The sequence below is a fragment of the Akebia trifoliata genome, chromosome 14 (genome assembly GCF_017979445.1).
Source record: "Akebia trifoliata isolate Shusen 1 chromosome 14, ASM1797944v1, whole genome shotgun sequence".
NCBI classification, from domain to species: Eukaryota; Viridiplantae; Streptophyta; class Magnoliopsida; order Ranunculales; family Lardizabalaceae; genus Akebia; species Akebia trifoliata.
Window position 1 is genome coordinate 382720 of NC_141388.1, and position 23252 is coordinate 405971.

Here is a 23252-nt window from a genome sequence, read left to right on the forward strand (position 1 = left end):
TAAACTATATCCCGAGAAGAGCACATCTGCTTCGATTCCCAAGCCTTTCACATCAGGTAAGTCAATTGAGTTGCCACGTGCCTAAGTCACATTATCAGAACATTTCAAACACTTTCTTCACTTTGTTTTGTGGGCTCCAACACATTAAACCCTTTGAAATATATGTAGTGTCCAATAACTTTGAATGTAGGCCCAATTAACAACAAAATCCACAAGTTCAGCTCATTACTACATTCTTCTTTAGTCTGCTTGTGAGACCAAGTTCAAGTTCATACTACTCCAAAGCTTGTTAGCAATCACCCATTTAATTCGTAAAAAATTCTGGATTATTGAATTATTTTGGTTTTGGAATTTTTGAATGTTTATCGAATTTTAGATCTCAAAATTTTCAGTTTTTGCCGTAGTCCAAATTGTTAACAAGATCACTGACTTCAACTTTCCATTTATCAGGAGAAAGTTCAATAATTAACTAAGCACATCTGTTAGTTTCTCGTAGCCTTCTTTGGGGACCTCATCTACTTATGTCTTATGTAAGGGATTAAAATTTTACTCATGGCATGTATAGAGGTGTACATTGGTATATAGGATTCATACTTTGTTCGTCCGCACAGTGTTGGTTATTTATAAAATAATGCTTTAAATATCGAGTATTTGTCAAATTGATCAACGGATGTATATTATTATTTATTAAAAAAATTATACTTTTTTTCTTCTGAAATACCTTTATTTATAGTTTTATATTATATTAGTAGATGGGGTGTATAAACACACATATATTTAAAAAAAAATATATATGATTTATATATGAATATTATTATTATTATTATTATTTCAAAATTTTATAATTATGTTAATAACTTATGCCTAAAATTTTAAATAGATAATATAATTTTATATAACACATTTTATCATTTACTATATTATAAGAATTTTTTTTTATAATTTAAAACAGAATAATGTTGGGTATGCAATTAACGTGGCAAGAGCACAGAACCCCACATCTTTTTCTTATGTATCCCGATGAAAAAGATCTATGGTTCTGTGCCCTTGCCACTTCAGCCACATATCAAAACCATGTTCATTCATTACGACTCTTTAAAATATTAACTAGAGTCATGATTTTTAAGAAAACCAAATAAAAGGATAATTGGTGAAATTAAATGGGCTTTTTGTAATTTAAAATATTAATTAAGGTAATTCAATTTGATAAAAATGAACTTGATAATAATAAAGTTAAAAGTAAATGTGGGGCATTTTTTATCTCTAAAATTTTGGCATCAAATCACTTTACCCTCTCTTCACTCATTATAGTAGTGAAGAAAACGAATAATTCATTGGCTGAACCAACTTTATGGCAAAATCTAGTTGAACCTGATCGGACCATTGGTTCGGTTCGGTTTTTTAAGCATTGGTTGTTGTTGCTGTATACTATTTGAGTTTTTTAAATATAAAATATAATAATGATTTTCTGACGCCCTCTCTGACACACTTTCCCCTGCACTCTCATCATAGAATCATAGATCATTTGCCTCGGGATATGCAGAATCATAATAAATTTTATTATATATCCTGAAGCAAATGATCTATGATTCTGTGATGCGGGTGTAGGGGGGAGTGTGTTAGAGGTGGATGTCAAATTATCACGATTTTTTTTTTTTTTTTTAGTTTAATATGAAATATAAGAATGGTTTTATATAATTTTTTGATGCATGTGCTAAAAACATACAAGTAGAGAATTTTGAAGGATAAACCAAGGAGCCTTCTTAAATGAAATAATATAGAGGAGTAAGGGTGACCCTTGAAGTCTAATATGGAGAGACAAGCCATGATGCAGACCCCATCATAGATGTCTACTAAAGTGAGAACCCATCCCAATCAATGGAGATTGGACAAAGGAATTCTCATATACTTTTCCTTTCTCTTCTTTGTTCTTTTTATATAATATTATTTATATATTTAGTTTTAGCTTTATATCACTTGGATGACCATGATGAATATTTTTGATAAAGACATCTTTATTATTATTATTTTGATAAAGATATTCTTGAAATTCTATACGAAAATGTTACCTATACATCAACCAGGCAAGAATCAAAGATATTAGCCATTTATAACCATTGGATTCAAGCAGTTTTTTTCGATGCTTTTTAGCCATCAGATTTATGTTCTTTAAATCAGTTTGATTGTTAAGTGTATAGGTCAGCAGGCGATTGCAAAGTCAGTGGGCCCAAACAGAGTGTATTTTTGGGATGTCTTTATATTTTATTTGATCAAGACATCCTAATGATGATGACCATCACGTTTATCAGATGCAATTGGAGGACGGTGGAGTCTTGTCCTTTAAAAAGGATAGAAAAGGGGGAGAGAAAAAAAAAAAAAAAAATCAAATATTGCTTAATTTGAGTCCTTTTATGGGGTAGAAAACAGATGGAAGGTGGAAAGTTGGAAGGGGAGACAAAGTTCTCATTAGCAAAGACTTAGTGTAATCAAACACCATCTTTTGTCATGAAATGCTCATAAGTACCTAGTTTTTTATTTATATTATTTTTTATTATTGTGGTGGCCGATTTCCTCTAATCTCTTAACACCTCGAGATCTCCAAGTGAGTATCTCAACATGTTATTGTCGTTACTCTTTTTTCTCATCTCGTAGCTATAGGGTTTCAGTGTGATAATTGTCAAAGACTTTTCAATATTTAAGTTATGATAGAATTATAGATAAAATTCTCTTCAAAAAGAAATTATCATATAAATGTTAACTAATTAATTACTCCAAAAGACCGATCTGTTGAAATGCTCATAAACACTTAGTTTTTTATTTATATATTTTTTATTATTGTGATGGTCGATTTCCTCCAATTTCTAATACTCGAGATCTCTAGAGTGAGTATCTCAACGTGTTATTGTCATTACTCTTTTCTCTCGCCTTGTTGCTGTAGGGTTTCAGTGTGATAATAATTGTTAAAGACTCTTCAATATTTAAGTTAGGGTAGAATTCTAGATCGAATTCTCTTCAATAAGAAATTACCATATAAATGTTAACTAATCGATTACTTCAAAAGACCAATCTGTTGGAGAAGGGGAGAACATTGAATATAAGAGTATCATGGGACTTGACTAAGGTATGACACACCCGAAAGTGTAGGAAAATATACACTCAACAACAAATCTATGAGAAAATCCATTCTATTATCTCTTAATAATTAATTTATTGATCGTATATCTTCTCATCCCTAATTTTGCAATTTCTTTTTGTTACGCATCTCCTAAGATCAAGTCCTAAATATATATGAGTTGGATATTCTTAAGATTCTTACTGTCAACTATGGCTTTAGAGTCTATTGCCTCTTTTCCTTTGTATGTCTTAGAGTAATTCCAATTGGTCTCCATATCACTCTAAATTTAGAGAAAGAGACATATGAACCTAATTCAAACTAATATCTATTTTAGAAAAATCCCCTCTAAATCAGTATTCACATCTCTAAATGTATAGAAATGGAAATTTTTTAGAGAATCACTCTAAGTCCCTATTCATGTTTTCTAAATACCTATTTTTTTCATAAATTTCATTTTTGAATTTTCTTTTTATGAAACATATTTTAAATATCATTTTTGTCCCCTTCTTTTTTCAAGTGAATGAATAGCATTTTAAAGCATAAATAGCTGGTTGGAGTACAAATTAGTTACAAAGTGAGCATCTTCTCCAAATTTAGAGAAGATTTGAGGAATTTTTTTGAAACGTGGGTTGGAGTTGTTTTTACCCAATTGAATACCTCTTCGTTCATGATGCCTATCTGGTTAGGCCACACACACACACGCATGACCCATCCTGAGATCCCATTTTTATTTGTGTAACACACTTTGAACCACACTAATTACATGCTATCCCTATACTTCATGAGTCTTATGTGTGACATGTTCACTTAAGATTAGTCACATAAATTTTAATCTACACAATTATTATTATTTGGTTTAACTCCATGTTGATAGGCTAAATTAATGATAAACACTCTATTTTCACTTTAGTAGTTTTTTAATTTGACTTGGGTCAATTCATTGGAGGCACCTATGAGTTCACTAACCCTAGCAGGAATGATCAAGATTCGTTGTTGATAATTCCAATTGTTAAGTTGTTAAATAAATAACAAACAACTTTGTGTTTTTTGAAAAGTAAACTACATGACATTTAAATTAACTTGTTTGGTAAATGAAAGAAACAAGCATAGATAGGAACAAAAGCGGATCCTTTCTAGCACATATCCAACGGGTGAGGGAGAGAGTTATCTTAGAAAAAAAACTAACATCTCAGTCTTTTGTGATCATGATTTAGATTTGATTAAAAAAAAAAAAATCAAAAAAAAAATTTTCTTCCTTTAGATCCATGTCTTTGAAAATGAACAATTACGAACACTCAATATTTTAAGTGCAGGATCTAAATGTATGGCTGATGTGGCATTCTTTCAATCTTGGATCTGTGCTACACGATACAACAAGAACCGTGTCGGCTTCTGGATAAGAACCATCCATTACATGAGTAGGTAAAGTTTGGGAGGATTAAATTAAGAGTTGTGCTGGAGTGACCTCAAGATTGGATCTCATATCGTACATCTTGATGTGAAAGTGGATAGGAACCGTTGATGCTTTTTCACTCGTATCTTGGGGAAATCCATCTATGGTTCCCATACACTTTCACGTCAGGGTGTCTCATGTGAGGTCCAATCTAGGTTACTTCAGCATTCTTCTTAAATTAAACATGGTCGACCTCCCCCTTTTCCTTTATCCCCTCGATATTTTTGGTGTTCTTTTACTTTTCAAACTTCGGTAAAACTTTCAAGAGTTTGTACCCCACCTTTGTTTTTTCACATAGTTTCTCACGCTTATCATCCTCAAAACATAATCCCAAAGATTTGGAATCCGCTAAACGAATCCTATTATTTCATTCCATTCTATCAAGTGCCACATCTTCATAATTTCTCATACCCATTTCTCTATATAAAAAAACGAGCTTAACTTTAGCGCTACCATCCATGCGACGGCCCTTTCTTGTAGGCTAAAAACACCAGCATCCGCTTAGTCCAAGTGATTGATGTGTTCCCTCCCCTTAAAGTTGTAACATCTTGGCAAGGGATTTATTTTGCAAATAAGTCTTTTTTTTTTTTTTCATATATATATTTGTGTGTGTGTGATTTTTCCATAATTTAATGATGTGATGCTGCTTTTGATTTATTAGTATCATTGCTGCTTTTGATTATGCTGACTACTGTACTACTTATATGGGTTTGGGCTCCATCAGTATTTAGTGTAGTCTTAGGTTATGAGTTCATTAAACCTTTAAACCAATATTAAATAAATAAAATAAATAAAGGAAAATAAAAAAAGTGCCACATGACGTGCTCTTTTGAACTCGATCAATTCACACGAACTTTTGACCCACTCTTAGGTGGATCCATTTTCATCATCACCGTCGTCACAATCAACAAAGTTGTATCTCGAAAACGTCAATTCATCTTAAGGAAATTATTCTTCCAAACAATGGTTTCTGTCCATCAATCCATGCCCTTTTTGTTGTCAAGATCCACCAAAGGATGGTCCTTCATATTCACACTTTTAATATATTAAAGTTTATTCCAGCAGACCATAGACAATACCACGGGTGTCATGGATGGACCCTTTCATTTTATTCCACCTAAGATCCATCCCCCAGACGGACAACTAAGAAACATTTACATCTCAATGACACCAGAATGGTCCTTACAAGACGAGACACTCAAAAGGATTTAAGATTTAGGGTTTTGGGTTTTGGGTTTTATTTTGTGTATGATCTGTTTACCATAATAATATAAAATAAAAATAAAATTGTATAAATTATTGGATGATTCATAAATTACAGATCCCAAGGATCATCTAATGATGAAATCTGGAAAGGAAGACTGTTAGTCATGTGAATCCTCTACCCCAAACAAAGCCTACTGTCTATCAAGCATGTCTGGGTCCCTACTTGTCTACTAGATGCTACAACCGTTCCATCCTAATGGGTCCCACTACCCATATTAACTTATTGATATGGCCACATGGGTTTACTTTATTGGTTGTCTAAGGGTACTCTGAAGTGCAAGATACATGAAAATGTCAATAATGCACATAGTACCAAAGGTCTATATTAAAAATTTGAATATAGGAGATCCAATTACATACTTGGGTCATGTATGTAGAAGATTGGAAACTTCCTTTTTTTCCCTAAAAACAGAATTCTGTAAGGACATGTAAAGGAAAAAAAAAATTTATGAAAAAGTTTTCTCTGAAAAATCTTTAACAAAAAATAGATTTTTTTTAAAGTAAAAGAATGAGAGTGGTAAAATTTTCTTTTGAGGGGACAGATTTTACAGCGTTTAAAAGAAAATTTCTTCTATTTTAAAATTTTCAAAATAATAACAAAATTTTGAAGAATTTTTTCTGAGGGAGGAAATTTGTTTGTAACTTCTCCACAGGGTCTATTATTATTATTATTATTATGTTGTTGTTGTTGTTGTTATTATTATTGTTTGATAAATTTATCCATCGGACATCGGATCCCTGAGATAATTATCCATGACTGAATAAAAAAATAATTAGACCCATAATGATAAATTCAAAATTTAAATAAGATAATTAGAAACCCCATTAACACCCGTATTATGTAGAACTACCAAATTTTGTAATTCAACCTGACAAAATAACTCAAAAACACCGATGTGACATGTGCGAAGAACCGTAGATTTTTTCTGTCAGGATACACAATTGCACATGTTTATGGAGAAGTAAAGTTGTATATCTCGAGGCAAAAATCTATGATTCTTTAGTTAGAAAATCATTACGCTTTTGAGTATATGAACGATATTCTTTCTTAAATGTAATTAACATTTATTTGTTTAATTGGAAAATCTTTAAATATTCAGAAAATGAATCCATAGTGGGATATTGAATCATTTAAGCATGTTAAATGGTAATTAACATTGATAAACTAAATAAAGACAAAGTATGCTTTTCATATACTTTACCCAAAAAACCCTCCAACGTCACAAATATTTGACTATTATGTGTCTCTTTAAGGACAATGACTGCAAAGTGCAGAGGCCTTAAACATAAAAAATAACACTTTGTAGAAGGACACAGCCCTCCCATAATGCTACCATCAAGAGAATCGTTGTGCCAGCTCTTCTGAATTCTGATAAAATTGGTCGGATCCGGGTTGGATCTAACTACATCCATATGAAAATACAGATCTATATTTGGGTCGGGCCGAATTCCATTTCACTCCCTAAATTCAAAGAAATCATCCTTAGATTCAGTTAATGTCGGGTCAAGGTACATTAAATCATATTCAACCTGTTTTTTTTATTCAGATTTATTCTAAATTCTTTATTGGATCACTCAAATTTCAGGCCAAGTTTGACCCATTTTATGTCCTATCTGATGCTGTGAAACAACTTATAGATATCAGACTACTTTACACCTTTAACCACAAGATGATGCTGTGATCCTTCAAAGGCCCGCAACCTATATTTGATTATAGGGCCCTTCAAAGATAGAATCCTAGGAGTTAGAACAAAATTCCTGGCCCACTTATCCATCAACTTTGACCTAATATACATTGTGAAACACCTTCCTTATTAGGGTAAGATTTTGAGTCTTCCGGTGGTTTTGCTCAAATGGATTACCACATCAGCAATCCAACACCAAGAGCCTCTAAGTTTTATCAAAATACTCAACAAAAAAAAAAAAAAAAAAATCAATTTCTTTTGAGCTTGATTCAAGTTTTTGAAAATGGATGGCTACAAAACTTTTCCACAACTCCTAAACTTAAAATTGAAATTCAATGATGAAAAATAATTTTTATAGAATTTTTTTTTTCAAAGTTCATAGAATTTGGTCCTCTGCAACTCGAATCATCGGATTGTGTTTTTGGATGCCACAAGATGAGTCCAAAAATCCTTAGTAAGGATGAAAAACTTTCTAAGTTAGTGAGGCTCGTCAGACTCATATTTTTTCAGGTTTGAGTCTAATTGAACAGATTGGGTTAGAACCAATTATCAAAATAAAATCAACCCCCTTGACCCCATTAGTTCCCTAACCCAAATCCTTTGATTTTCAGCAAAATTAGGCCATCATATTAACTTCATTTACTTTTGCTTATTTAGTAAAATAATTATTTCTAAAAATTATAAATATTTATTTTTTGTATTTGTAATTTTGTAATCATAAGATATATTTTGATTAATTTTTAGAATTGTAATTTTCTGATTCTCTTTTTTCATACGCTCCCTGACCTGACAATTACAAAATCATAAATCTTTTTCTTGAGTATCCAGAAGTAAAGAATATATGGTTCTTTGATGGGAGCATATACAGAACTTACGAAAAAAAGAGAGTCGGATCATCACGCTCTAACTATAAAGTATAAATGAGCTGCGATGAATGCACATTGTTGGTTCTCGTGGACAATGCGACAAGGAATGCAAAATCATAGATCTCTTTCATCGGGATACACAAAAAAAGATGTGTAATTCTATACCCTTAATATACCTAAATTGCGTGAATTCATCATTATTCAATATAAATCAATAGATATCCAATCACTTTCAACCAGATTGACTTAGCCGGTCCAAACTGGGAATGGATCCCACTATTAAGTTGTTGAAAGGATGTTTTTAGGTTAATATATTAGCGAAATTAAGTCGTTAGTAACTCTCACACCAATTTGAGTTTTGTCAAGTCGTTTGTGAGGTTTGTTGGAAAATTCGTTGTCCCACTCTTTAAAATTTGAATGGTAACCGAAATGGTCAAATCAAACTACTTAGAAATCACCAATCAGGTTAGTTTTTAGTGTATAAGCCCACCAAATGGTGGGACCAAGGTAGGGTCTAAATGTTTATTGTTCCCTGACACACGAAAATGGCCAAATCAAAATGGCTAAAATCACCAATCAGGTTGGTTGTTAGTGTGGATGGCGCCACCAAATGGTGGACCCACGTTTGGGTCTGATTGCCTGAATGTTAATTGTTCCCTGACACAGTAAATCATTCTCTTCTCTTTATTTTGTTTATAAAACAAAAATAAATAAAACTGAAGAAGCTCTTTAGATTTTATTTATTTTTTTATCTTTTTAACTCTGTTTGTTTGACAGACATCTTCATTGATTCCCGGCTGTTCATTTCTCGTGAGAGAGAATTGTTGGTAATAATAAAGCCCTTCTCAAACCTCAAAAAGCGTTCTCTTCTGTTCTGTCTCGTTTAATAAGAAAAAAAGACTGAGAAAGAAAACATCTGGTCCATGAAACCAGAATACCAGAACCTTGTACCCAAACCCAATAGCTCCTCTTTACTCCTTTGTTGCTCTCTCTCTGAGAACAATTTGAAGTTTTCATGGACACCCTTGTTCTATAAATGAAGTTTTTTCTAGTGGGATTGATGATATGTTAGTGTTGGTTTTTCTGAGAACAAACACAGGAGGAGGAAATGCTGCATTTGAAGTTGTTTTCTCTCAAAAGAAGAGATGGGTAAGTGCTCAAACTCAAAAATTCCCTTATTTGTTTTTTGAGAGAGAGAGAGAAAGAGATTTGAAATGGGTTTTTAATAGAAGGTGAAGGAGAGATTTTTTGGGTTTTTAAAGTTCTAACTTATAAGCTTTGTTTGTTGTCCATTTGAAGATTTGGGAGAACAACTTCACCAGAAGCTCTGATTCTTGAAGACAGAGAAAGAAGATAAAAAAAAAAGTCTGGGTTTTTACTAGATGCTCTAAATGAAGGGATTTTGGGTTTGAAATTTCAGGCTTTTTTATCCAAAGCCTGAGTTTTGGGGAGTAAAGAGAAGTTGGTCTTCACCAGAAACTCGGGTTTTAAAGGAGATAAAAGCAGTTCAGTTCAAGCTTTATTGAACCCTGAGAATTGAGCTTTCTGCAGGGATTATGAGCTCTCTATCTTCTGGTGTTTATTGGCTTGGTCTCTTTAAAACCCATTGAAGAAAACTTTCCCTGCAAAGGAGACGACTCCAATGGCATTTTTCAGCTGGTTTTCTCTTTTAATGATTGGGGTTCAGTGGAGAGTTCTTCTTGTGATTGCTCAACAAGAAGATGATGGATCCACAATGGTAGCTCTTAAGAAAGAGCTTATAGTATCTGTATGGGGTGCCAATGAATCTGATTACTGTTCATGGGTGGGAGTGCACTGCAATTTGAACCGAACAGCGGTGGAAAGACTCAATCTTTCTCACCAACAACTCCAAGGTAATCTAACTTTAATCTCTGAGCTCAAATCTTTGAAGTGGTTGGACCTTTCTTACAATAATTTTCAGGGACCAATCCCTCCTGCTTTCGGCAATCTCACCGAGCTTGAATTTCTCGATTTGTTCTGGAATAAGTTTGAAAACTCGATTCCTCCAGAGTTGGGTAGTCTCAGAAAGCTTAGATCATTAAACCTCTCCAATAACTTGCTTACAGACAAAATACCTGATGAATTACATGGTCTAGAAAGATTACGGGATTTCCAAATTTCGGGGAATAGATTGATGGGTTCCATCCCTAATTGGGTAGGAAACTTAACCAATCTGAGAGTTTTAACAGCCTATGAGAATAAGTTAGGTGGTAGAATTCCAAACAATCTAGGCTCCTTCTCTGAACTTCAGTTGTTAAATCTTCATTCTAACCAGCTTGAAGGACCCATACCCGAGAGCATTTTTTCTTCAGGGAAGCTAGAAGTTTTGATCCTAACCATGAACAAGTTGAATGGGAATCTTCCTGTATCGGTAGGGAACTGTAAAGGTCTTTCAAATCTTCGAATCGGGAACAATGAGCTCATTGGAAACATTCCTAAATCCATTGGCAACGTCAGTAGCCTTACGTACTTCGAAGCAGATAACAACAATCTCTCAGGTGAAATTGTCCGCGAGTTCGCTCAATGCTCTAATATCACTCTCTTGAATTTAGCCTCGAATGGATTTACAGGAGCTATTCCTCCAGAGCTTGGAGAGCTTACGAATCTTCAGGAGTTGATTGTATCTGGTAACAGTCTCTTTGGGGACATTCCAAAATCCCTTCTTAGGTCTAAAAGCCTTAGCAAGATCGATTTAAGCAATAACAGATTCAACGGCACCATACCCGATGACCTCTGCAGCACATCAAGATTGCAATTCTTGAACTTGGGTCAGAATTCGATAAGAGGAGAGATACCTCATGAGATTGGGAACTGTGTGAGACTACTCGAATTGAAAATGGGTAGTAACTATCTGACTGGCAGTATCCCTCCTGAGATCGGTCAGATCAGAAATTTACAAATAGCTCTGAATCTGAGCTTCAATCATCTTCATGGCTCGTTACCCACCGAGTTGGGAAGGCTTGACAAGCTGGTTTCCTTGGATGTTTCCAATAATCGCCTCTCTGGAAACATCCCATCTGCATTTAAGGGTATGTTGAGCTTAATAGAGGTTAATTTTTCTAACAATCTCCTCACGGGCCCGGTACCAATCTTTGGGCCTTTCCAGAAGAGTCTAAACTCAAGTTTTTTGGGGAACAAGGGGCTTTGTGGAGATCCATTGAGCATCTCTTGTGGGGGTTCTTTTGGATCCGACGATCATGAGGTTTACCATCACAAGGTTTCATACAAGATCATATTAGCTGTTATTGGTTCTGGTTTGGCAGTTTTTGCTATGGTAACGGTCGTGGTTCTGTTGTTTATGATGAGGGAGAGGCAAGAAAAATCTGTCAAGGCTGCAGGAACAGCTGAAGATGAAAATTCTGACCCACCATTGGTAATAGCTGGTGATGTCTTTGTTGAGAATCTGAGACAAGCGGTAGATTTTGATGCTGTCGTCAAAGCAACTCTGAAGGATTCAAACAAGCTTATCACTGGAACTTTCAGCAATGTTTACAAGGCAATTATGCCTTCTGGGCTGATTCTTTTGGTGAAGAGATTGAAATCCATGGACAGAACTGTAATTCATCACCAAAACAAGATGATTAGAGAGCTCGAGAGGCTGAGTAAGCTCTGCCATGATCATCTTATGAGACCTATCGGGTTCGTGATATATGAAGATGTTGCTCTCCTTCTGCACCATTACTCACCTAATGGAACATTAGCTCAGCTTCTTCATGACTCAACTAATAATACTGAATTCGAACCGGACTGGCCAACAAGGCTTTCCATTGCCATTGGAGTCGCAGAAGGGTTGGCTTTCCTCCATCATGTGGCCATTATCCATCTGGATATCTCTTCGAGTAACATTTTCTTAGATGCCAATTCAAAGCCTTTAGTTGGGGAGATAGAAATATCGAAGCTCTTAGATCCATTGAAGGGTACTGCGAGTATCAGCGCAGTGGCAGGCTCATTTGGTTATATTCCCCCAGGTACTCCATATTCTCTATTTTCTTTAAGTAGCATTTGTGTCAAATGTTTGCGGGGCAGATTCCCGCTTCTGGATCCCTAAAAGCACATTTGGGCTTGAAATCGTGAATGATGAATGCCTGTCTTCCAGTTTCCCACAAAAGCGAGAAGCCAAAAGTGGGTCAGAATCAGAAGTGACAAAAGAACCACTTCTGGCTTCTCTTGTTTGTGGGAAGCAGGATGGTCAGAACCTGGAAAATAACATTTATGCCTCCTCAACCCCCCTATTTTTTATATTCTCCTGCTTTAATCCTCCTTGTTAAAGAGGTTTCGTCTCCTCCCAATTTTTGAAATTCCCCAAAATGCACTTGATTTTATCACCCTCCATCATCTCCAACAGTTTTGGGGTCTGCATCCATTTCCACCTCTCTTGGGACATCAGACTCAATTCCGATTGGAGTCCCATTTTCTACCATCTATATCTTGAGTATCCATTACTATTATGTAATAATTCGCCACTTGTAATTTAAAGGGCATTATGATCATTCAAGCACAATCTAGTTTACAAAAAAGTATATATATTACCAAATAACCAACAAGTTTCTAGACACCCCAAAAACCAACTCCTGAACATTGTCACAAAGTGTCCGATTATGCAACCTTTATTCTAAGAGAAGTGCTACTATAGAAGCACCAGAGATGGGCCTTGAAACAAACATTCCATACTTCACTTGTATGCTTACCCACTTTTTTTTAAACCTTATTTTTTTCTTAATCAGAATATGCATATACAATGCAAGTTACAGCACCAGGTAATGTTTATAGTTATGGGGTTGTGTTGCTCGAGATCCTCACAACTAGATTGCCAGTTGCCGAGGCCTTCGGTGAAGGGGTTGATCTGGTGAAATGGGTTCATAATGCACCACTAAGGGGAGAAACACCTGAGCAAATACTGGACTCGAGGCTGAGCACCGTTTCCTTTGCTTGGAGGAGACAAATGCTTGCTGTTCTAAAGGTCGCTTTGCTTTGCACCGACGGCACTCCAGCCAAACGACCCAAAATGAAGAAGGTTGTGGAGATGCTCCAGGAAATAAATCAAAGCTGATGAAATTCATGGACCAAGAATATGGTAGTTGTGAGGTTCTGTATGAATCAACTAGTAGTAATTCAACATCAATCTCTCCAAAAGAAGAGGATATTGAAAGCTGGTTTATGATGTCTGGATTGGGTTAATCCATCTGCTTGTACTGCAAAGATTTGTAAGAGATGGGAGATTATAATTTTTATTGACTTGAAAATGGAATTAAGAGTTCATGAAAGGATTACTCTAGAGTTTGTGTTATATATTAGGCCTATAAGTGTATGATTAATGTTTTTTGGTTTCAAGACATGTATTATGTGGGCATAGATGATGCAAGACAACAACAATTCAAATCTCTCTTCTAATGAAGTTGACATGGTTTATGAAGATTACAAAAGAACCATTGCAATCATTCTTGAATTTATGTGGTAAAGTTCTATTTTAGCTTTGGCCTCATCTTTATTAGATTCAAATCACCAGCCTATTCTCATAATCTTTTTACATATGATGTTATAGATATTAGATCATGTTAGAATCTTTAATTAGTTCATCTTTACTTACGTTCTGTCCTCAATTTTACAGCTTTTATTTACCTAGTTATGGTAATCCTATACTATACTTCATATGCAAATGCAGATGATTTGTTGCATACTAAGCAGGGCACAAGTGTCATTTCATGTTAATTTAAGGGATTGAAATGTAGAAAGTTGAATAAGATTGGATGGGGTTCAATTTTTATTTGTTTTTGATGGGTATGGAATAGAGATTTGGATTGTTAAATTGTGATTTGTGGTGAAGTTTTATTCGTATTCTTGGATCTTTTGAATGTGACAGTCGAGACACTCGACTTTTCTCCTGGTCAAGACATTGGTTTTGACCATGCTAAGATAACCATTGTGTTTTGAAAAAACAGACCTATAGACAACTATCTTAGAGATACCCATGTACAACAAAATATGATCATTGCTACGATCAATATCCGAGTAACTTAAAGTTGAATCTAAAGGATAGGATTTCACTTTAGATTTCAAAGGAAAATATTTGAAATCCTAAGATTTAGGGTATGTTTGATTGCACATGAAAAATGGGGTGGAAAATCAATTTTCATGGAAAATGATATTTTTCATGTGTTTGATTGCATTTTTCCATGAAAATTGATTTTCCACCCTAATCAAAAAGTCTATCAAAACATATATTTAACATTCATATTTTTCATCTTCAAAATATCATCTTCTTTTTCTCTACTCATATCTTTTTCTTCCTTATCACCACCGCCACCATAGTCATTATCACACTAGCCTCGTCGTTGTCACTATCTCCGGTCACCTTCTCTCTCTATCTCTCTCTCTTTCTTCGTCTTTATCTTCTTCTTCTCCTTTTCCTTCTCTCACTTCCGTCGTCACCACCATCACGTCCTCCCCCCCTCTCTTATCATTTCCCAAGCCTATTCTCTACCCCAAGTCTCTCCCTCTCTTCTCATCTTCTTTCTCCTCCTCTTCTTCTCCTTCTTTTTCTTCTTCATCTTCCCTAGATATTTTTCTCATGATTTTATCAAAGTAAAATCAAACAATAAAATTTAATTAACCAAACTTACCTATTTTCCACCATTATTTTTTTATGGATTTTAAATTCTATGAAAATCACTTTTCATGCAATCAAGCATACCCTTAAGTAAAATTTTGACCGGAAAAAATGAAAAAAAAATCAAACGGTGACTCTATTTGCATACAACACATGCACTTAGTGTTCCACTTGAGTGAACTTTTAAAAGAATGGTGAAATGATGTATCTGTCCTTAAAAATGTACTTTCGACACTCACCTCAAAAAATCTACTCATTGAACCCACTTCTTCTTCTTCCTCCTCCTCCTCTCTCTCTCTCTCTCTCTCTCTCTCTCTCTCTCTCTCTCTCTCCTTTTGAGTTTTATGAGTAGTTGAATGGAGATTAGGTTTTTTAGATTATTTTTAATTATCCTTCTTTTTCTTCTTCTTTTTTTTTTTTTGGCATTTAATTAGCAAGGAAGATAATTAAAAAACCTCCAAACTTTTTTGACAGATTCCATTTAATAAGTCTAACCGAATATATTTTAGTTGATTCAATAGATAACTACCGGAAAACAATTATCATGTAAAACTTCATGTCTGGCATGCCAGCACCAAATCTCGATGTATATGATAGGTAAACCTATTGAACATTGCAAAAATGATTCTGTATAAAGGGTTAGATTAAGTGTATATTTTTTATGGGTGCGTTGAGTAGGTGGGTACAATGACTTAATATGGTTTGTGCAAAACATAATGATACGGACTATTTCGCATAAAATTCAAATCTCATTACAAAATCAATTTAAAATTTTGAGTACAAGTAGAAAACGCCTAGATTAGATAAGATTAGCTTTTATAATCACTTTTTTTTGCCTTTGAAGGCAAAAAAAAAAAAACCTGCTTCAAAATCATGATTCATGACTAAAATTCAGATCTGATGACCAGAAATCATATAAAGAATTACAGATTCCTCTAAAGGATTAACAGACAATCATGAGCACGTGCCATTTAACAGTGATGAAGACGATGGGGAGATGCTTGACCTAAAAGAACGTCTGGCTGCTTATGACCTCGACTCTTCTCCAGATCACTCAGCTGGCAAGACTTTTATTTCTCCATCATCTTTACTCAAAATTTCTCTCTTCAAAGCATCAATGCCAATCCATGCTTCACTTCCGCCTTCTTTTTTCTTCACTTACAGACATGGAAACCAAAGCCAACACTGTACCACGAAGGAAAAAAGGAACCAAGCAAAAGGGCTGCTGCACAAAAGAGGCCCCATTCAACCTTAACTGAGATTTCTGATGATGATGATGATGAAGGCATGAATGACAAACATGTGCAATCTATGGGAGACAACGATGACAGTGATGAAGAATTCGAACCAGAAATCATTATAGCTGACCTGAAAGGAGGAAAGAAGGGACCGAGAAAACCTGTTGCAAACACCAAGGCAGACAAACCCACTGCAGTGATGAGAAAAAGAGGACCAGCAAATAAGCAGCTTTTAAACCAGAAATTAATAACCAATGTTCTGAAACCTGCTGAAAACATTAGGTTTTCACCCGAGAAGAAATTGAGGAAGATGAGGGCCTACCATTCAACAAAAAGAGTAGTTCTGTGCTTGGTAGGATCAGCAAGAAAGAAGAGGGAAATACTATGGGCAGTGAGTTTACAACCCAGTTCTGCTTCTACTTCTAGCAGTCCTGGAGAAGCAAGTGAAGTTGTGGCAATGAAGCAAGACCACGGATGGTGAATAGAGGGCCGGCGAAGTATGTGGTGAGCAATTCTGAAAGTGATGCTGCTGCTGCTGCTGCTGATTCTGACTTCGATGAGGGAGACATTTAAGGTGTCTAGTTGATTGACAGTCTCGGGAACTGTCAGTTGTGGTTGGCATGATGTTTTCATGACTGAACTTGGGTGGGTTGTATTTGTAACTGAAATTTGAAATCGAAGTACTTGTATAAAATTGTGTTGGCTATCTGATATCTTCTTCCATTCCCACATCTTGTTTAACTCGTTCACTTGTGTTGGTTCATGTCAAACCTGAGTTATACCAACTAATGGGACCTTGGCAAAGACCAATTTATCAGAGCTAATACCTTTCAATTTCATAACTTGATCATCAAACCATATATCTAGGTTCAAACCTAACCTTTATCCTGAATCAAAATTAAATTTGATTCCTAGATTGCAAATGTTAGGTGCCAACTCTTGTATTATCCCATACACTCAAAAAAGGACCAAAAAACCCAGAAACTGATCCTAAAGTAAAATAGTAATCAACCAACCAACCTAGGTTCAAACCTAACCCTTATCAATGGAAAATTTTATATTTATAAAAAAAAATCAACCAACCAACCAGAAGAAATGGGGGAGGGGGAATCCAATCTGGATTGAGGCTCCCAAAGGAGAGCATCAATCCAAGATATAACAAGATTGAATAGTAAGACATAGATGAGGTAAACCGAATACATGGTAAGTGAGCTCCAATTTAGATTTTGATATTTAGTACAGCTGAAAGGGAAAAATGGTTTGCCCTCCAGAACATAATTTTTTTCGTTTTTAAAATGTGACACCCCAGACTGATGATTTGAATTGATGAGAATCTATATTTCCTTTTCTAATTGCTTCAGTTAAAGGTAACATAAAAAGTAGAGCTCTATCTGTACAGACTCTGGTTAGTTAAAAAGAACATGTGAAATTAATTGTACACCTATAAATCAACTAAAATCTATATTGTAGCTTATACAATCACATCCCTGCCCCCCCAAGTTACCTCAGACCAGCAGAAGTTACTTAAGGACACATCCATCCATCTAGCAGCCATATCACGTACTGAGGTTTCGTTTTGTAGCTTCCATTTTCAACAAAAGATCTTTAATGTCCGCTTCCATCCTCATCTTCATACTGAAGTACTCGTGATGTGCTCTTTCTAGAACCTGAAGTTCTTCAAGCTTTTGTCTCCTCTTTTCCTTGGCTTCAACCAACCGTAACTTTGTGATTCGGTTCATGAACTCCTCTTCAATCTTTTCTTTCTTAGCAACTGCAATGCTTTTCAAGCTTTCGGCTTCTCTTCTTGCATCATCAGCGCGTAATTGGAACATAGTGGCCTCTGCCCGTTTGATCTTCACAATGCTCTCCAGTTCATCCATGACAGGTTTCTTTCCGGCATTAGTCCTCAACTCTAGATCCGCAGCTCTTCTACTCACCTGATCCCAATCCAAGCTGGGACGAGCACTACCTGCATTTTCCATGCAAGGAAGAGCCTTTTGCGTAGGAATTGACAGCAACATGGCTTCTTGGCTCAGTCTGACAATCCCATTGTTCCCTTCTCCAGGATTCATATGGGGTGAATCCTTCACGGGAATTGTTGAAGTGTTACTGAACTTGGACTCACTTTCTGCGATCAGAAAAAGAAAATAAGTTGGGAGGGAATGAAATGGAAAGAAATAAGGATTTAGGTTTCAAAACAGGATAGAAATCCCATAGCATAAAAAACTCCTTTTTAGCACTTTATCATGCATAACAGCGTTTCATCCCCAACTCAGCCACCCTACTAACTACCACCTTCTATCAAACATTGTTCCCTCCTCCAACCAATTGATTCCAACTTTTTCTGCCCTACAGTAACTCTTCTGGCATGACTAAATCGATACATGGTCTCTCAAGGCCATGTATCCCCCAATTCAAACTTTTTCAACCTCACTGATGTAACCAAACTGTCTATTACTTTTGGCATACCAAATTTGAGTCTAAACAGTACTCTATCTGTGGATAGAAGTTTCTACATACACAGAATGTTCATATAAAATCGGGGATTCATAAAATAATGCAGAAGTATTGTGGTTTGTAATTGCTATTAGAATGCCGATTAAAACTCAATTATCAAAGACACGACATTCTGGCCTGGTTAAGAGATATGAATGTGATGTACAGCTCATTCTATCAGCATATATGACATAAACATAATTAACATGATGAAAACTAGGAAGCACTCATGAAAGTTGAGCATATAAACATCATTAACTCAGTTATATTATGTACAGGAGGTCAAATGTCTAAAGTCCCTAGAAAAGATGGTGTTCTTTATGGGAAGACAATAGAAAGTTTACCATTCAGGAACACCATGATATTATTGTAGACTTCCCGAAGATTGGAATTATTATCCAATTTTGCCAGCATCCGAACAGCAACATCATGCAGCTGTTTCCCCCTCAAGTCATTGCTGGCTGAAAATATCCTCTTCACATAATCTAGTTCCTTGGAAAGAGTTTCAGCTTTCCATTCCTTTGCACAAGTTTTGAAGACTTCTTTCACAAAACCAAACAACTCAGAAGGATGATCACATGCAACACAATGAAATTGCATCTCAGTTGTCCCTTCTGACCCAGTAACACTCCGCCCAATTCTAATAAAAGATTCCCGTAGTCCACAATTGGTATGGCACCAATGATAGCAGACATCACAACCAACCCAACTACAAGTATTAGATGCCGTGTCAAATTTTGAGCAGACGAGACACATGCAAGCACTGCAGAAGCCGATCTTCTGTGCACAAACCTTGCAATCACATCCATCCACGGGCAGCAGAGTCCGACAAGAGATATTTCTGCATCTCATATTCAGGAAAATTTCAGCAAGATCAGAAGAAGATATGTTATTGGCCTGCCAAAGAAAAGTTTTAAGCCCAGTTTTGAGAGACACCAAGATCTCCAACTGAGCCCGATGCGACTTCGATAGTATCTCAGATGTAAGGTCAGATCTGTTCAACAAGGCTTCCTGAAACCTATGCTTATCTTCATTTACAATCATCTCACAAGTTCTCTCCTTTAGCTGAGCAATAGACTGTTCTGTCATTTCTTGGATTCTCCTAGCCATTACTTGTATAGGTTCCGAAACTATTCTAGAGATGATGTCCTCGACAAAATGAGTTCCACCAATTTCAAGTTGTTCCATCTCCCTCTGGCTGTTACTCCTAAATAGACTACTACCTCCACTTCTCTCATTCATTAAACGCTTCTTATCCATACTATATTCAGATCTAGTTTCACGAGACCCAATACTGTGTGTAGGAGACCTGACTTCATCGTGGTGCCTCAGGCGTACTCCAGACAGCTGTCTTGCAAGACTCGACTGTCGATCAAGGTCAACAGTTGCGCCAGTGCTTCGTTCAGAAACTTTAACATGTGACGCTTGAGATGCATGAAGAGACCCATCTCCATTCAACAATATTCTCTGATACAATGGGACTTCCTTGCGCTTAGGCTCATAATTTCCATGAGAAACTCGATCTACTCCTTGAAATATGGGATGACTGCCAACTGAGTGTTCATAGTTATCAAATGAGTTCTGTGTTAGAGAGCAGCTAGGATTGTGAACAAGAGTCTGAGAATTGGAAAAAGAAATCGATGCAATAAATGCATCAGAGCTCGAACGGAAACTTTTAGGTAAAGACTGAACACTCCTTGCACAACTAGGGGAACTAGTAGCAAGGTTTGTATCATGGGAAGGAAGAGGTAGTGAAACATTTGGCAAGCCAAGACAAAGCTCAAGGGTCTCCATTTCCAGCATTTCATCTTTATGCTTATTAACACCAGAATGGGTTTTCTTCTCTGTTCTTGAATCGACAGGACTAAAAAACAAGTCAAATCCTCGACCACTTGGTCCTTCCATATCATCATCTTCTGCAGAATCAGCTTCGCTGGAGGGAGAAATCGCCACACTCTTACCTTTATCCTTCCCATTTTGAGTTGGGTTGTCAGTTTGGAGGGTCAGAGCGACACCATCCCTATTGTTTTCCTCAACTCTGGGGGATTCAAGATCTACAGCTTTTTCCTCAATCGGTATCTCCTCCAAAAGCAATGGCTTCTTAGCGCTAGCATCCTCAATCACTTCCTCTTTAGTCTGGTGTTCATGTTTGTGGTCAAGGAAGGTCAAGCACTCGCGATCTTTCCTGAAACCTTTGTCCTTCTCTCCACTCTCATCACCTATTTCTGCTTCTAGTTCATTTCCAACTGGCCCATCGATGGAATTCTCCTCACAATCTGGTAATTCACTCATGCCCCTTGCCTCATCAGTCACCGTCCTTGACATCCCACTTTCCTCTTTTTCATCAGGAACGTCTTCTGTATTGAGCTCTAAGTTCTCTTCAGACAATATTTTTGTTCCCTCCTCCAAATTCTCTTCCTTTTCGATATGGTTCTCGGATTGATACCCATACTGATTCTCGGAGTTCCCTCCAAATTGAAGCTCTGATTCGTGTTTGGGTTCGGGATCGGGTTCCAGCTCACCTTCTTCCATTTCACTACTAGTGCTACTACTACTACGACGACTCTCTCCTTGTACTTCATCATTCTTCTTTACTTCTACACTCTTCGACTGACAGCTCGATTCCTTAGACGACCGCTGAGGCGACTTAGCGAAATCTCTTACCTCCCATGGAGATCTCACATTTACTCTTTCCTTGGACTTAAGTCGACTCCCTCTAAACAAATCGACTCCAAACCTCGGATCTTCATCAGCATCTCTGCTTGTGCTCCATCTTCGCCACGATGAAACACTCTCCTCCCGCCGAGACCTATCCCTCTCTGACCTGAGTCCCTTAGGGAACTCCCTTCTATACCCAGAAAAGCTCTCGGACCGATGAATCCGCTTGCCACAATATGCATTTCGAGGAGAACAAATCTGAACACTCCTATCACTGCTTTCTCTGTACCGATCAATACTCTTCCTACGATCAAAACCATTGGAATCATGATCCAGTCGTTTTCGCAAAGATCTGGAGGTCTCACGATCATCGTCTATGGATCGATCATACGAAGATGAAGACGATAGTCCTTTCCGTCCATTCTCAGCTTTCGAAACAAATCTACGAAGAGACGAGGATCGGTCAGAATCTTGATCCTTTCTTCTCCAATCTTTACAAATTCCCTTCTCACCAACCGAATCTAGATCATCATAAAGATCATCACCATATGATCTCAACCTCTTCATAGAAATTTTTTTGCGGAAAAACACACACACACCCGCACACACAATTTAACCCAAAAAAGGCGGGAAAACAAGATCAAATCTTCGAAACCCTAGTTTTCTGAAACCCTAACAACTCAATCTGGAACACTAATAAACAATAAATCGGAATAAATTATAAGAGAAGAACGTCTACCAGATAGCTTTCCACCGGAGATGACCGGAAATTGATGCCGACTGACGATTACCCACCGATTTTCCGGCGTAACAGAGAAATCAGCTAAAGTTAATCCATTAAGAAACGATTTGAGAGAAGGGTTTGAGAGTTGCAGAGGGCGTCCTTAAGGAGACAGTGTTGCAGTCAGCCTCAGAGAGCTGTCGTCCCTAGTTGTATAACATTGGATATTCCTTAAGATGCACGTTAACGTATATATAAATATACTGGTCCACAGAAATGACTTTTCTTTCATAAAGTAAAAAAAGAGGCAATTTCAGTCAACGCAGTTAACCATGATGACGTAAGAAATGAACTCTTGTGCTCAGAGTCAGTCAGAAGGGGCAAGGTTTCATGACTCGTCTAACTCATAATAGGACCAACCCGAGTTCGACGCCTTATGACTCTTTCTTCAACCTTTGAACCCATATGTAAACTTCAATTTGGATTATCTTAACCAACCTAAAATACCTTTAAGAGAATTCAATATGTATCTTTTTTTCTTGCACTTTAAGCCAAAGAGAATTCAAACTTCTCCTCTTAATTCAGATGGTTGTGAGAGGGTCACATTGGAAGAATTTTTTTTTCATTTGTGGTCTTTTCAAATCTGAAAGAAATTTTTTTTTAAATTCAAATTTTAGACTTGAATGAAAGTTTCCAAGAATTAAAAGGTCACTCAACTACTTTTAATGAAGGAAAGTTTTCATAAGTATCTTGACGATGATGTTTACTCGTTTTTAGAGGAGCTAATGAGCTATAGACAATAGTACTCTCAAGCAAAAGGAGATCCTTCCATAACACAAACCTTTCGTGCTTTCACTTAACAAGAGAAGTGGGACTGATGGTGTCTTAAGTTGTCGTCGTCAGGCTTCGCATGAAAATGCCAGCACAAGAAGGAAAAAAATGCGCAAGGGACATTTTATTTTCAGCCTCCTCCCCAAAATGCCAAAGAAGAGCCTACACCCGGAAGGGGTTGCCAACTCCAATACCGCCAATGGGGGACTGAAGTCGTGGACCTCAATTTACAAATGAGAGAGAAACTCATTCTCTCTTTATGAGCCCCGAATGTGAGGAAAATTGAAGGGGAATT

General features: G+C 36.4%; 3 protein-coding genes across 3 annotated transcripts; 1 reads left to right on the forward strand and 2 right to left on the reverse strand.

The window, feature by feature from the left end:
• Positions 1-9119: 9119 nt before the first annotated feature.
• On the forward strand, positions 9120-13844 carry LOC147385227 (Leucine-rich repeat protein kinase family protein). Its single transcript, XM_086423562.1, has 3 exons — positions 9120-9534; positions 9685-12374; positions 13131-13844. The coding sequence occupies exons 2-3, from the start codon at positions 10028-10030 to the stop codon at positions 13454-13456; spliced, it is 2673 nt and encodes an 890-aa protein (XP_086279688.1). The 5' UTR covers positions 9120-9534; positions 9685-10027; the 3' UTR covers positions 13457-13844.
• Positions 13845-15682: 1838 nt separating this feature from the next.
• On the reverse strand, positions 15683-17436 carry LOC147385228 (uncharacterized). The gene is made up of 3 exons (XM_086422185.1): positions 16574-17436; positions 16382-16412; positions 15683-16235 (listed from the first exon to the last, which is right to left on the reverse strand). The coding sequence occupies exons 1-3, from the start codon at positions 16981-16983 to the stop codon at positions 16146-16148; spliced, it is 531 nt and encodes a 176-aa protein (XP_086278311.1). The 5' UTR covers positions 16984-17436; the 3' UTR covers positions 15683-16145.
• Positions 17437-17574: 138 nt separating this feature from the next.
• On the reverse strand, positions 17575-22348 carry LOC147385229 (protein OBERON 4-like). Its single transcript, XM_086422183.1, has 2 exons — positions 19092-22348; positions 17575-18379 (listed from the first exon to the last, which is right to left on the reverse strand). The coding sequence occupies exons 1-2, from the start codon at positions 21970-21972 to the stop codon at positions 17808-17810; spliced, it is 3453 nt and encodes a 1150-aa protein (XP_086278309.1). The 5' UTR covers positions 21973-22348; the 3' UTR covers positions 17575-17807.
• Between the last annotated feature and the right edge of the window lie 904 nt (positions 22349-23252).

Excerpts from the sequence above, each read along its gene's own strand:
- LOC147385229 (XM_086422183.1), bottom strand. The coding sequence starts at position 21,972 with ATGAAGAGGTTGAGATCATATGGTGATGATCTTTATGATGATCTAGAT. Across the intron at positions 18,380-19,091 it reads TATCATGGTGTTCCTGAATG|AAAGTGAGTCCAAGTTCAGT; the intron begins GTAAACTTTCTA and ends TTCTGATCGCAG.
- LOC147385227 (XM_086423562.1), top strand. The coding sequence starts at position 10,028 with ATGGCATTTTTCAGCTGGTTTTCTCTTTTAATGATTGGGGTTCAGTGG. Across the intron at positions 12,375-13,130 it reads ATTTGGTTATATTCCCCCAG|AATATGCATATACAATGCAA; the intron begins GTACTCCATATT and ends TTTCTTAATCAG.
- LOC147385228 (XM_086422185.1), bottom strand. The coding sequence starts at position 16,983 with ATGTGGGAATGGAAGAAGATATCAGATAGCCAACACAATTTTATACAA. Across the intron at positions 16,413-16,573 it reads ACTACTCTTTTTGTTGAATG|GTTTTCTCGGTCCCTTCTTT; the intron begins GTAGGCCCTCAT and ends TGTTTGCAACAG. Across the intron at positions 16,236-16,381 it reads CCCTTCTTTCCTCCTTTCAG|CCCTTTTGCTTGGTTCCTTT; the intron begins GTCAGCTATAAT and ends TTTGTGCAGCAG.